The sequence below is a fragment of the Aethalodelphis obliquidens genome, unplaced genomic scaffold (assembly GCF_003676395.1).
Source record: "Aethalodelphis obliquidens isolate GAN/ISIS:26980383/991018 unplaced genomic scaffold, ASM367639v1 scaffold3, whole genome shotgun sequence".
Taxonomy (NCBI): domain Eukaryota; kingdom Metazoa; phylum Chordata; class Mammalia; order Artiodactyla; family Delphinidae; genus Aethalodelphis; species Aethalodelphis obliquidens.
The window spans coordinates 9,980,309-9,995,903 of NW_020837947.1; the positions used below are offsets into that span (position 1 = coordinate 9,980,309).

Below are 15,595 nucleotides of genomic sequence, written 5' to 3' on the forward strand. Positions count from 1 at the left end.
AATCAGAAGACTTGTAGCCAAAACCACTTGTGGTGTTCCGGACAGTGATGATCATGGACAAGTCTCTACATCTCAGTGTGAATAATAATAACCGTAATCACAACAATCACTACCGTGCACTGAATGCTTACCATGTGCCTGCTTTATATATATTAACACATTTAATCTTTACAGTAATCCTAGGAGATGTGGTTATTATCTTTCCAGATGCAGAAACTGAGGCATAAGGAGGCTTAGAGGCTTGTCCAAGGTTACACAGCCGGTAAGTGGCAATAAAACGAGGAGGTGGGATCAGATGATTAGGAAAGTCCATCCAGCTCAAATGTTATTTGTCATTCCACACCTGGGAGGAAGGTGAATAAATGCCAAAACCGCTCACCAGATTTTCTAAGAGTTTATTCCCCTTCGAATAACACTGACATTAAAGAAATGTTCTATTTGCCACGTTTTATATAACTCTATTACTCTACAGCTTTACACTCAGCAGAGATAATTCTGGATTTATCTGAATCGCGTGCCTGTGAACACAAGTGGAACTTTTACTACGTAATTTTATCCCTGTACTAAATTTCACTGAATAGTTTTATCAAGCATCGTGTAGAGTAATATAGGCTGCAATATGATGAAATGAAACGTAGGCCCTGGCCCTGGGCAGTCAGAATTTCTGACACAAGTTTACAAAACAAACTATTAGCCTTAAACATCATTTCCAAGAAAGCTGAAAGCTTTCTATTAAAAACTCACTTCCCCAGGAAGTCAGCAGAGAAAAAATCACATTCAGGTCCTCCCCTGAAGGTACTGTGAAGGACAGGCCTCATTTGTGACAGGGCTAATAGAGGTCATCAGAATCGTAATTCACTGACCAACCTTACCCTGTGCAAAACACAACTAAGTACCAGACTCTTAGACCAATTACATCTACCTCTAATGTGATGTCACGTACCCAAATTGAGCTCTTTTGTTGGGTTTTGTGTGTTCTATACAGTACCAAAATCCAAACAGTGAAATAAAAGTTTCAGAATCCCCATCTGGAATGATAAGTATTTGTATGAAAATCATCAGATGGTGAACTACCCATGCTAGGAATTTTAAATGGAAAACTAAAATATCTTGATGCCTCAGAAAAGTTTTCATTTAAGTTATTAAGAAAAGTCCTTTGGATGCAATTCAGAAAAATGGAGTGGGTTCTTTGACAAACTTAGTATTTTACATATAACTTCCCAGTGTTTAGGTAGGCGATACCTCAAAAACCATCTCAATACCAAAAATTGCCTAAGGAATACTGAAATACATAGTAGTCATAGCTTTAAAAATATTAAAAGCAGGTAAATCCAGGTTTTATTACAATCATTATGAGGACAAATATTTTTGAAAGAAAGGTAAACATCAAGATGCCGTCAATAAAGTGTATCAAAATTATAGGTAGTTTAAAATATGGATCCTAGGCACATAACATTTAGTCAAAAAAGCTAAGTGGAGAAGGCCACATATTGTATTACTGGGGTGACCATACTTCATGATTTGCCCAGAATCTTCCTGGTTTATACCTGTTCTACTTCAATTATTAATAGCAACCCTTAAAAGCTCAAAGGTGCCTCAGCTTGGTTGATAAATTATATAGTCACTTAAATATGATACATTTCTATAAAGCTCAAAACTAAATAAAACTAACAATACGTACTCTATGAATGTTCGTAATAAAATTCTTTAAAAACTCCAAATAATCCAAAAAGAATGATTTAAAATACATTCAGAGAATATCTGAGGCTGGGGAGAGTTATAGGGCTGAAGAAAAGGAAGGAACACACAGGTAGAAACAACACTGGCAGTACTCCAATTCTTAAATTGGATCGTGAGTCATGAGTACTCATTTGAGTTATGTTTCATAATTAGCATTTTTCATACGTTCATACATATGTTTATACACATACAACATGTATTTAAAATATAAAAGGAGCAAAATAGTAAAAAGGGTTAAAACTGCCACCCATGTTTTTAAGATAATAGAACCTATCAGGAAATTTATCAGCAATTCAATATCAATTCTGATAGATTAGTAAAAAGTACTTTTCTGGCAGCCAGCCACCTGCATCACGCTAGCAAAATTTACACAGAAAAAAAATTACACCTACTTTAGAGATAAAGGAAAGCTAGTTGCTTGGTGGGTTTGAATGAATGATGTTTGATATAAGAAAGACAGCTGGGATAGGATGAGGCAACTGACAAATAAGTAAACAAATACATAACCCCACGCACATAATAAAGGAAGCAAAAGATACAGAAGTAGTATGACTACTGAAATAGCTGAATGCAAGAGGTTAATTGGAACATGCACTTCTTATATAAAAATTAGAAGGCAAGAATTTGTATAAATAACAAGGCCTTGAATGTGTGCTGGCAAATTAAGACAAGACGTATAAACACTAAAGATATTTTAGAAAATAACTGCCATGGTATAAATTAAATAGAAGCCTAAAAACTAAGGCTAGTGCTACCCATGATCTCACTTTCATGGCACTTATCAACACAGGAGCTTAGTTAACAGAATCATCACAAAACATATGCTAAGAGAATAAATAATTTTCTGGCATAAGCTAAGGTAAATGTGCGAACTGAAAATATCAAAGTAATTGCTGATTTTATTAATTAGGTGTTTACAGTCATTAGTCAAGTATATTTAGGAACTGGGATGCTTGTATACTTTGGTGATAATTCACAGCTATGCTCCTAATATGTGGTCCCATCATTAGGTTTTTAAATAGTAAAAGAAAGAATGGTATGCATGTTGTTATTGATGAACACTAGGTCTGTATTTACTACAGAGTAAAATAATAATCATTAAGAAGTGAGTACCTGGAATACTTGCAGGAGAAATCGGGCCGGATCGTGACTGGTTGCTTCCTACAGGAGAGCCGACAGGAGAAGGCGATGGGCCCCCAGGGATGCTGGAGAGATGGGGAGATGCGTGTGGAGAAAAAGGCGACTGAGCTGGGTTGCTCTGATCCCCTTGGCTGCTTGTGGACCCGGATGCACTGACTGCTGAGCTCAAAGTTGCTTCCGTTCCCGTGGGGAGGTCATCAATGGAGCCAGACAGGTCCTAAGAAAGAAAGAAATAGCATGCATTTATAGAATAACACATACTTGGACCAATACCTGTTCAGAACACTATTTGAAAATCATAACAATGCCCCCTTCAAAGTTTTTCTAGATAACGCCCAAAATTCAGAGCACGGCCACTTGTTATCAGAAGACTTTAATGAGGTCTCTTGTAAGTTGAACCCATAGGATCTGATCTATCGCTAAAAAGTGAGTAAAGTTGTACCTCCCTTTCATTGAACTATCCTATAGCTTTCCTGTAAGCTGTCAGCATCTAGTCCAACAAACCTGTCAAAGACTCACAGGAAAAGCACTTTATGCGGTGATGTACCATCCGAATGGAATGCCTGATTCGTAAATGATTACTTCAGTAAGCTGAAAACTATAGGCTTTGGATCCTCCTGTTTAGAAATCAACATTGGAGGACTGTCTGAATTTCAAACTATGATCTTCTAACGTAATAGTCAAAATTGTAACCAAACCTTGTGGTGAGAAATTCTTACATTTTAGGTAATTGCAAAAGTGCTCTTATAGTAAAAGAGTGATGTGTATTTTTATCTCATACTGTGACAATAAATCCCTTTGAAGTTATGTTGGCAGAAATGAGTCCTAATGTTATAACTTACTTTTTATACAGTTTTAAGCTACACAAACAATCTTTAAGGTCCTGTAATTTTATCATAACAACCTCTAGGCAGTTATTAAAATCCTCATTTGACAGACACAGAAACCAAAGATCAGAGAGTCAAGGTTATTGTTACTAGTTACACCACTGAGGACAGGCGACATCTGCTAAAGATTATGAAGGGAGGTTGAGAGAAGAGGAAGGAGGAAACTGTCTTCCACACCCTCATCAGAGTGAAAGGACAGAGCCTTTACTCTGTCTTCCTCATGGCTGTGGCTCTAGGGCATGTGCCACGGCCCCCACCAGCAGGAGTCAGTACATCAGTGCAGGCCTGCCTCAATGGCTGGGCTCCCAGATCACTAAGTCTGCAAACCCAGGTGAGACCCGGAGCTAGGTGCTGAATGAGCCCTAAAGACTGAGAGGCAGGATAAAAGATATTTGCCTTGATAATCTAGGACTAAATACTGCAGAATGGGATCAGAAATACCAGGTTATGCTACTGTCTGCAAAGCATATTCAACACTAATTGACATCTTCCACTCATGCAATTTTATTAATGTTTAATTTTACCTCACTGCTTACTACTGGGACTGCTGAAACTAGGGCTTTGGAAACTGGTGGAGGAAGATGCTTAGGATTGGAAGAATGAATCTAGACCAGGAAGTACAAAGGGGGCCAGGTAAAGCAGAGCTGGTTAGAGCTCTTCCGGGTACCCCAAAATGTCACAAAGCAAACTCAGAATCAGGATCCTAGGCTCCTGGAAAGTTTATCTGTTAACCATTTGTTATATAATTAACTTCTCTTTTATTAACAGCAAAATTGCCAATGATTAAAAAACACGTTCTAAAGAAGAGCTGATGAAAATCTCACAAAATAATGAATGTTACAGAAAAACAAAAATTTCTTATGCTAAGAAGAATAACATTTAAGTAAAATAGAGTAATCTTCAATGTCATATAACTGAGCTTATAAGTAAGAAACATTAATAGTAGCAGGTGATTGAAAATATCACCTCCTAGAAAAAGTATCATCTCCAAAATAAAATGGGGCAAACTGAACCACATTTTCAAAATTCAGAGAAAAAATATATAAACATCTCTACTTAGGGCACGTGAGATGCATGATTTTGCACATGTTCAGCTGGTAAAACATTGTATTCAGCTTGATTACTGGGTTCAACAATAGTTCGATTCAGACTTTCAGAATTTTTTGTGAAGCCAGGTAGAAACAGAGGAAGATTATTAAGCAAGTAATATGCTACATCCAATGTAGAAAGGATTCACACTTCAGCAATCAAGGCAATTATCTGAGTTCCTGGAAACAAAACTTAAGCTAATAGATGTGTGCACATGCACACATGCAGAGCAGCTGAATGCTGAAAGGGACGACAGGACAGGATTCCACCCACTCCTCCCACCCCAGGCTGAATGCTGAGTTGCCTGACATCTGCCCCCCACCCCACCCCCACCGTCTCAGAGCCAGGGAGGGCGGGGGTCTAGAAGAGTGGCTGGGTCCTGGGTAATTCTTAAAGTACCTGCCCCTAAAGCATTCCCTTCCTAACCTGATATAACCAATTCACAGAAGTGCGAAGGGACACACCTGTGGGCTCCAGGACAAGGCAAGCTATGGCCTGAGGGCTAAAAGCAGACCTTACCTATTCCGGCTCCACCTGTAAGCCAAACATTTTTAAATGACTGAAAAAAAATCAAGAGTAATATTTTGTGGGGCTTCCCTGGTGGCGCAGTGGTTGAGAGTCCGCCTGCCGATGCAGGGGACACGGGTTCGTGCCCCAGTCCAGGAGGATCCCACATGCCGCGGAGCGGCTGGGCCCGTGAGCCATGGCCACTGAGCCTGCGCGTCCGGAGCCTGTGCTCCGCTATGGGAGAGGTCACAACGGTGAGAGGCCCTCATACCACAAAATAAATAAACAAACAAACAAACAAATAAATAAATAAAAAAGAGTAATATTTTGTGATATATTAAAAATATTTGAAATTCAAATTTCGGTGTATACAACATCTTACCGGAACACAGTCGCAGCCATTCCTTTTATGTATTGTCTATGGCTCCCTTTGGGCCACAATGGAGACCTTGACAGAGATGGTAGCCCTCAAAGCCTAAAGCGATTCACTATCCGGCCCTTACAGAAAAAGTGTGCCGACCTGCGGTATCTAGTATAGCCTCTAATGCCTTTGCCTCTTCCTTGGGGGAAACAAAAGAAGGACAGGTCTCAGCTGAAATGCACGGTGACCTGTGTGTCTGGAATTATACAAGCTTCACCAAGAACAGGGACCGACTCCACATCTACACCCGCCTGGAAAACCTGAGTGGGAGCCACACAGAATTTTCCTCTTTAACGGTATCAGCCCCTGGTTAAGAATGGGTGGTGGGCTCCGTGTACAGGTATCCTCTCTAATACCTAACAAATGTATACCATGCATAAATAAGGGTCTATCACATAAGAATCAGTTGGGAGGAAATATGCTTTTCATGATTTCTTTAAAGAAAAAAAATTGGTGCATAACTAGATATAAAATCTTTATCTTCTATTATACTGCAATACAGAATTCAACAGAAAAGACAACATAGATTCAGTTTTTAAAGACATCATTATTTGAAGTTAAATAATTTTATGCAAATCTTTCTTCATAAAAAAACAAACTGTTACTTTGAAAATTTTAAAATTCTCTACAGTACCTATAAATTCCTTCCCTGTCCTCCCTTAAAATTCCATGTCATGGTTGAAAAAGTGACACGGATGGGTGTTAAGAGAGCTTCGTTCAAGCTGCAAAGGCATGAAAAACATTTCTGTTGTTCAACAAGCTGATCGAAGAAATATCAAGAGAAAAATATAAATATGGTGGCTTTCTTAGTGTTCACAAGTCATCAGAATTTCAGTGCTGCCTACACCTCAGTGTAACAGAAGAGTAATAAAAAGATATAATTTCTATATTACTGTTATACACACACGTATCTTTTATATGTAAATTATAGAGAAATATTCCCGCCCTGCAGATACTTAGGGTATCCATATGTATAGCTATCTTAAAACGTTAATAAAAGAAGTTCAACAGTGGTTTAAACATTCAGCCTAGTTAACAAAGAAGCTCTGTAACGAATACCCCTCTAGAGGACAATTTAGTCAGCAGGGCACCAACTCTATTCTTCTTTTATAAGTACTATCAGATCTATGATGCCTGTGAAGAACAGAGAGACCTTCCTGCATCTCATTCTAACCAAGCCACCTTCAAGCTACAGTGCTTCCATTTATCTTGCTGGAAAGCTGGCAGGTAAGGTAATTGCAGGGAGGACTCTTTTAAGGGGCTGGAGTCCCCCTGCCCCACAGCATTCCTTACATCCTTCCTCTTTATTGATGGAATGACTGCGAAGGCAATGACTTCATGGGCTCATGCATAGTAAATTCAATATTTTGCCATGACAATTTGATTTGGCAAAATCTTGCGATCAAGTTCGGTTTTCAATATCTGACATCACTCAGAATGCCGAATACTTTCCAGCACACCCAAAATAATACAACCCCTACTATCAGTGGTTAGTTTATATTCAGAAAATCAATGCCGCTTTTTGGAAAAGCTTGTTTTACTTTTAAATTTAATTTAAATGCAAGTTCCCTGCAAAGACTTTCCCCTCTGTAACCATCATCCTTCCACCCTCCGCCCATGTAAAATTTTCATTCTAACCCAAGTGACAAGTACAAGAGATTTCACTGTGCTTAGAACGAAATGCCACCGGGGAGCAATAACAATCCTATCAGACTCCGACAAGAGAAACACTTATGAATTAACATAGAGCACAAATATGTTCCTGATTGACATGATGGGATAGGGTGGGGGAGGGCAGTGACAGAGGAACGTATATAAGAACATGCCAGGAAGGAGCACAGGAGGAATTTTTAGAGATCTGCAAATATATAAAATAGACATACAATATTAAGTATAAATATGTCTGCATACTATATATGATCCTCCCTAAAAATACTTGATGTTCATATATTATGACTTACTACCTCTAGAGACATCTTTGGTTTTGATGGTAATCAATTTATCTGATAAGTTAGTTTACTAAGGGATACATTCAGTCAATGCTGGTGATGAACTGGGAATAAGCTAGAAAATTTTACTCCCTTGTTTAATTAAATAAGTGGGTTTTTTAAAAAAGCAAATCAACTCCAAAATACTCTCAGCTACGGTTCTCAATACAATTAGTTGACGGTATTATATCAGCCACTGGTAGAAAACTGCAAAGCGTCACACACACTGGGCATCTCTTGCTCAGAAGTGCCCCAAGAGAGGATGAGGATAAACACTGAATTAGAAACAGAGAAGATATTTCAATCAATGAGATGAGTTCAGGTCTCCTGTTTAAGGATTTTTATACGATACAGTTAATGATTTCTCATTGTGACTTCCCATGGGCTTGAAGCACAGGTTAAAATGGCAGCCTGATGGTCTTTCAAAAAGTCTCTCATGATCTTCAAACGCAGAAATAGTGTCTCTTCTCCTTTTTAGAATATTGAATATCAAATCCTGGCATGCGGTTTTTCTTTTTCTCTCTCCAACTAGACCCTAACTTTCTTAAGGGCAGTGACTCCTCGTGCCAGGTCTGGTGTTAGAGAGGAGCATTTGACTGGTCACTGGTCAGTGTCACTGAATTTATAAGCTCTACAGTAAAATACAGCTGCAAATACTGTACAAAGTAAGCCAGCACGTGCACACATTTCTGAATATTTACCATAAATGCTCTAGTGAAAACGACTGAGATCGCTATTAAAATTTAACACTGAATTCTCGGCCCTCTGTTTCCAATTAGCATCCTGGAGGCCAAGCATCTAGCCTCGTTAGATGCTTAGCTCTTTGGAAACACACTGTAAAATCACTTCATACCCTCCAACCTTATTTTAGAACTATCATTTCAGACATGGGATACAAATACACCTTGAAGTTGATATTAGAATTGAGCCAATAATTTGACTGACATATATACACAAAAGGAAAAACCTCACAGTGACTGTTTAATTTCCATGATGTTTGTAGGCTTCTTTTCAGCACAAACCCATGTAACAGTGCATTTCAAAGACGCCCACCAAAGTCCCTGCTGCTTTCATTTGTCTAGACAGCAAATGAGTTAAAAGCTTAGACTTCCTGTCTAAATGAATTAAAAAATGCAAAGGCACAGAAAGGCAGAATCCACAAAGAAAATCCTTCCAAGCACTAATTTTTAGGCCTGCAAAGCATCTTCTTACAAAGTTATATATATCTCCCTTTCTTCTTAAACATGTCCAATAACAAATATTTATCTCTTTGTTATATGTGACAATATATACAATCCTTAGCCTTAATATGTAGAAGGTCAACTGGAAAAAAAATATTTGATCTTAATTTAAAAATAGTCACAAGCTCAACAAATGACAAATTCATATCCAAAGCCAGGGATAACACAAGGAAAATTAATGAGTCAGAATTCATTTTAAGGGAGGTAGCCAAGAACCATTTTGGGGGGAAATTACTTTCACCTGATTCATTTGTAGTCTTTCTCAAGCAAAGATTCCATTACGGGTAACTCTCATTTTAAAGGGACATATATAAGGATAATCAGCTAATCTGATACTTTACAAAAGCAGGCCTCAGAGCTAAGCATACTATCATAAGCAAAAATTTTTATAATGGTTATATTTCCTTTGATTTTAAAAAAATTCACACCTAAAATAAAAGCTATCCTCAAAGGTCCTTGGGTTAGAAACCCCTGATATGAAATGTGCTGCCGTTCTAAGTTTAGAAGTGGTGAACAATGTAAGTATGAAATATGCATCATGTAAGGGAATTTTTCTCCATTGCACCGGCCTCAGGGGGATCCTAAATTATTCTGTTTTTGAACTCTGCCCAGGAAGAGTCTCTGCTCTTCCACTCTTAACAGCAGACATTATGTAGACCAGGAATAACAGCACATAGACCCGTAACCACAGTATGGGCAGTCTTAAACTTAAAAATAATTTGGTAAGAAAATTTATTTTACAGTTATCTTTTGGTTGCACGGAATTTGGGATTAACACTGTCCTCTTGGTTACCATCCTAGGCTACCCTTGCAGGTGATGATGATGACGTTCATGATCAGGATGATTTGATGTTTAGCGATAACAACGGTGACTACCATCCTCCATAGCAGAGATATTATGTACATTTTCTTTCATGAGGAGACTACAGCACCTTGTGAGCTCCAGTCCATTGTTCCTACCAGGCAAAATGTTTTTTAACTGATTTCATTGTCCAAAATAGCCAGGACCCTTCCCGACCTCAAGTCAAGGCCCAAATCAGTGCTGAAAACGCTAAAAAAGACTCACATATGAGTAAGTGCTGGCCCTTTGTTAATTCTAAGGGCAATGGCATCTTAAAGAATATACTAATTAATACAAATGACAGACTACTGGGGGAAAATAAAACTATATAATAAAGTGAGAATACTGAATAATTTGGGGAGAGATATTTGTACTGAGTCTTACCCTTAGGCAGGCATGCCCTCTCTAAGGTTAGCAGATGGAGCTGCGGGGTGGGTAGGTGGGAGGCAGTAGGGGAAAAAAAGGTGGAAGACAGTTTTTACATGTGGATGACATTTTATGTTTAAGTTGGCCTGTATAGGTTGAGCTTGTACACTTAAATGTCCTCCTTTCATGGAGTCTCAATGAAAAGAGACAAACAGCTAAACAGAAATTCTAAGAAAAAGCGAACTAACAAGTGTGGAATAAAGAATGGTACGTCTTCAGCCAGCGCACATCTGCCCAGGGGCTGCTGTCTGACACAGGTCCAGACTAGGAGTGAAGGTGTGCCCTGTGGACAAATGGAGGGCAGAGAGAACAATGTGTGAAGGCAAAAAACACTAAGGGAGGCCATGCCCCTTGGGAAGGGTGAGGAGATCAGAGAGGCTGGAAAAGCAGAGCGAGAGAGGATGAGGCTGAAGAGGCAGTTGTGAATGACTTCATATGCCCACGCCAAGGAATACGGGCTTACAGTTTTAGGAACTAGGGGGCCAACAGAGGTCTGAAAGGTGAGTTTTAATATTATCAAACAAACAGACAAAAAAATACAGTGGGTGCCAAATGAGAATTGTTAAACGTTTTAAGCCAAAAAAAAAAAACCCTTGTTTTCAAATGTTTATGAACAAAGAATGCTTTAAATGTGATTAAAATGACAGGTACCATTCAAAAATAAATTTGTAAAACTTAAAAAAAGATCTATATATTTTTAGCACTATATATCATTTAACAAGTAAATGAACAAAAACAAAAAGTGCCTCAATAACTACAGTCCAGGTTAAATATTAGCGTGCTTTCTAACTGCAATAATTTCACGAGGCTACAGGCATCCTATTCCTTTCATTTATATGTAAGAATTAACGGATAAAATGAATTGAAGGGTAATAGCCTTTACCCTTAAAACAGCACAACAGTGTCTAAAAACTAATTATGAGTAACATAATTTAACAGATTATGTTCTTTAACTATATATTCTATTCCAAATCGGTGACTCTGAAGACATTTAGTTACAAAGGAGGAAAATCCGCTCATGACATGTAGGGGCAGGGATGTGAGTTTATGGGTTGGTGCTTTACAAATATCAATGCCAGGTATGAAACTATAAGTATGAATGACCCACGTGCTTTGAAAGCAAATGGACAAACTAACAAGATCCGTAAATATGTAAGATTTAGAGTTTGTCTACAGATATGAGGTCTTATTGCTGAAAGTACATCATAAATTTTTATGGCAGAAAAGCAATCAACACCAACTTTTTTGCATCTCTCATGGTAAAAAACAAAAAAAACCCGACTATTGTTTACCTAGAAGTACAATGCTTAGCACATAGAAATTCTGAAAATAAAACTTAAAAACAAAGAGGCATGAACCCTCAGGAGACATCTATTTCTTCAGTATATAGCAATGAAATACTTTAAAATAGTAAGACGTATAGGAACTGCAAATAAATTAGCAACTTAAAAAAACAAAAACAAACAAAAAAAAACCTCACAAATTGTACCGAGTCTACATGGAATAAAGGGAAGTTCTGTCATAGAATAATACTAAAACTTCGGGTTTTTTTTTTTTTTTTTTTTTTTCGGGACCCGGGCCCCTCCCTGCCGTGGCCTCTCCCGTTGCGGAGCACAGGCTTCGGGCGCGCAGGCTCAGCGGCCATGGCTCACGGGCCCAGCCGCTCCGCGGCATGTGGGATCTTCCCGGAGTGGGGCACGAACCCGTGTCCCCTGCATCAGCAGGCGGACTCTCAACCACTGCACCACCAGGGACGCCCTAAAACTTCGTTTTTTGACATTTTCTGCAGTCACGTGGAGCCCTATGAACATACTTGTTGTACATCCTTCACTGGATTTTTAAAACCTTTTGTTTTGAAGTGACTTTAGACTTACCCCAAAGTGACAAAGACAGTACTCACTGTTCTTTCACTCAGTTTCCCTTAACGTTAACATTTTACATAGTAACCACGGCATGTTTATCAAAACTATGAACTTGACATCGGTACAATACTATTAATGAAACACAGACTTAATTTGCATTTTACCAGCCTTGCCAGTAATGTCCGTCTTCTGTTCCAGGACCCAATCCAGGATACATGTCACATTTATTCACCTTGTCTCCTTAGTCTCCTCCAGTCTGTGACAATTTCTCAAATCTTTCCTTGTTTTTCACAACCACGACACATTTGAAGAGCACTCCTGAGGTATTTTGTAGAATGTCGTTCAATGTGCGTCTGTTTAATGCTTTCTCATGGTTAGGCTGGGGTTATAGATTTTGGGGAAGAATACCACAGAAGTGAAACCGCCTTCGCAAAGCAACATATAGGGGTATGATATCAACACGACTTAGTACAGGTGATGTTGACTTGGATCACCTGGTTAAGGTGCTGTGTGCCAGGTCCCTCCACTGTCAAGTTGCCCTTTTGCCCTTTCCACACTCTGTTCATGAGGAGGGAGTCACTGAACCCAGCCACACCCAAGGGAGGGCAATTAAGTTCCACCTCTTGGAGGAGGCTTATCAAAGAATTAGTGCATGTATGTTAAAGCCACACAGTAATTAGTACATATTTGCGGGGATATATTTGCAACTATGCACGTATCTGTTTCACCTTCAAGTTTTGCCTAATTTTAGTATTTATCAGTCGATCTTGCCTGCAGCACTACTCTAGTGTTCTAATAGTGTTGATTTTCTATTTCCTTCATTCCTTTTACATTTATTACATATATATGTAGGAGGAGATGTCCTGTCTCCATTCATTTTTACATGGTCAAGACAATCGTCTTATACATCTTTTTGGTGCAACTTAAGTTCCTTTATGATGATTAGGTGATACTCTTATCAACACTAAATGGTAGTAGTACCTCCAATCGAGATTTCATGATCATAAAATATGCGAGAGAGAAAAATATGCACTCTTTGCTTTTCCAGACACAGCTAGAAGCATATAACTTAGTATAATCACTTCGGACAACAATTCGTAAGCATCTTGTAAAGCTAAAGACGCATCTATCTTATGACCCAGGATGTCCACTCCTAGGTTTATACACTGGCACATGCATATATATACAAGCACAGTAGCATTGTTTCAGTACTGTAATAGTAAAAAAAAAATGGAGACAATCTGATTTTCCAGCAATATAAAATCAAGAGATATATTCAGAAAATGGGATACCATACAGCAATGAAACTGAATGAGCTAGAACTAAAAACGTTAATAGGGGGCTTCCCTGGTAGCGTGGTGGTTAAGAGTCCGCCTGCCGATGCAGGGGACATGGGTTCGTGCCCCGGTCCGGGAAGATCCCACATCTGCAGAGCGGCTGGGCCCGTGAGCCATGGCTGCTGAGCCTCCGTGTCCGGAGCCTGTGCTCCACAACCGGAGAGGCCACAACAGTGAGAGGCCCGCGTACCGCAAAAACAAACAAACAAAAATGTTAATAGGAAGCTCACAAACAATACTGATAGAAAACTGACCAAAAATCTCAATGTAGCAATACTGAACTAATACAGAAGAGATGGAACAAAAAGAAAGTAGTGGACTGTTAACCTGGTAGTGGAAATTCAAAGTCTAGAGCAGCAGCAGTTAAGCAAAGCTCAGAAGAGGTAACGAGAGTGGGAGTAGCACTGTCTACGGATTAGAGGGGAGAACGAAACGAACCTCTGCACTGTCCACTCAATTAAGCCCCACTTCCTTCCAAGACCCGTCCGTTCCTATCCTGGTACAGTCTCCCCCGACATCTACAGCACCAGAATGAGCTACACAGCTCCTTCCTCTATGATCCCACATCGTATTTATCAACTACAGAACTTCCCGTGTTGAGTTTTAATGAATTGTTAGCATCTGCTACAATGCAAACTCTGGAGTAGGACCACTTACATTCAAACTTCGGCTTTGACACTGACCCTGACCGTGGGCAACATACTTAACCTTTCTGTGCCTCACTCTCCTCATCTATAAAATGGGGGAAATACTAGTATCTGTCAAAAAGAGTTGTTGTGAGAATTAAATGAGAAGTTATACGTAAAAGAATTAGCCCAGTAGGATCTCCGTTAAGTGTAAGCTATTATCATTATTAACCATAAGGGAGAGGCAGTGGGTTAGAGAGCGCGAACCGTGTGTCACTGGGGATACAGTGCAAGACAACAGTGTTACCGGAAGCAAGTGGCTGAAGAGTGAAGAAGAGGCAGGGAAATGTGCCCTCCCCATGTTTCCTGATCCCAGGGGGTACCGGTGAAGGCTCTGCAGGCTCTAGGGGAACCAAGTCGAGCAAGAGTTAGGAATCCGGTTAAAAAAAAACGGAAACCCAGACAGTAGCAACCAAAGAGAAGGGGAATTATGTGTAGAAGAGGTAGGTTTTTTCGTTTAGTTTTTGTTTTCCAGGTGTCCGCTCCATCATTCATAAGCTCTTTAATGAGTAAGACAAAGACGGCCTGCACCGTTTATGAACACAGGTTTTCAACAATAATCCTATCAATGAAGTTATAACAAATATTTGAGTACTGGAAAGTGGTTAAGAAAAACACCCATCATGACTCACTATTTAAGAATCACAAATGCAAAAGTATTACCACAGAGAGACCATTATGCTGTAGAAGAAAGAGTGCTGGCTGTAAGAGGAGTTTAAAGCTCAGTGCCACCACTGATCAGCTATGAACAAGACAATCTAAACTTTTATTCAGTTGTAAAATGGGGATTATAATGTTTATTATCTCAATCACTCAATATAATGAATAAAGCAAATGATATGGAAATTGTGAAGAATATCACTTTTAAAACATAAGATGGGGCTTCCCTGGTAGTGCAGTGGTTGAGAGTCCGCCTGCCGATGCAGGGGACACGGGTTCGTGCCCCGGTCCGGGAAGATCCCACATGCCGCGGAGCGGCTGGGCCCGTGAGCCATGGCCGCTGAGCCTGCGCGTCCGGAGCCTGTGCTCCGCAATGGGAGAGGCCCGCGTACCGCAAAAGAAAAACCAAAACATAAGATATTATTTCCTGAGGCTAATTTATATATTAGATACAAGATTCAAATCACTTGTTTTAAAGAATAAGTCAGAAATATAATAATAATGAAATAAATACTAAGGACATATCAATTCAAATCACAATCTCCTTCCTTAAATTCATATCACCGTTTGTATTAATGCCAAAAAATGTAAAAACAAGAGTTGTTTCATTTCTTCAGTGTTAAAAATTTGAAGGAAGTTTTAAATTATCTTGTTAGGGGCTCCCCTGGTGGCACAGTGGTTGAGAGTCCGCCTGCCGATGCAGGGGACACGGGTTCGTGCCCCGGTCCAGGAAGATCTCACGTGCCGCGGAGCGGCTGGGCCCGTGAGCC

General features: G+C 39.5%; 1 protein-coding gene across 8 annotated transcripts in view; it reads right to left on the bottom strand.

Moving 5' to 3' along the window:
- The window catches only part of ARID1B (AT-rich interaction domain 1B), a 412,304-nt gene that overhangs the window by 120,718 nt on the left and 275,991 nt on the right, over positions 1 to 15,595 (bottom strand). For all 8 annotated transcript variants that reach the window (XM_027082651.1, XM_027082627.1, XM_027082631.1 and 5 more), the window contains one exon: positions 2,854 to 3,097. In XM_027082651.1, coding sequence (XP_026938452.1) covers positions 2,854 to 3,097 — 244 coding nt within the window. The remainder of the gene's footprint in view (positions 1 to 2,853; positions 3,098 to 15,595) is intronic.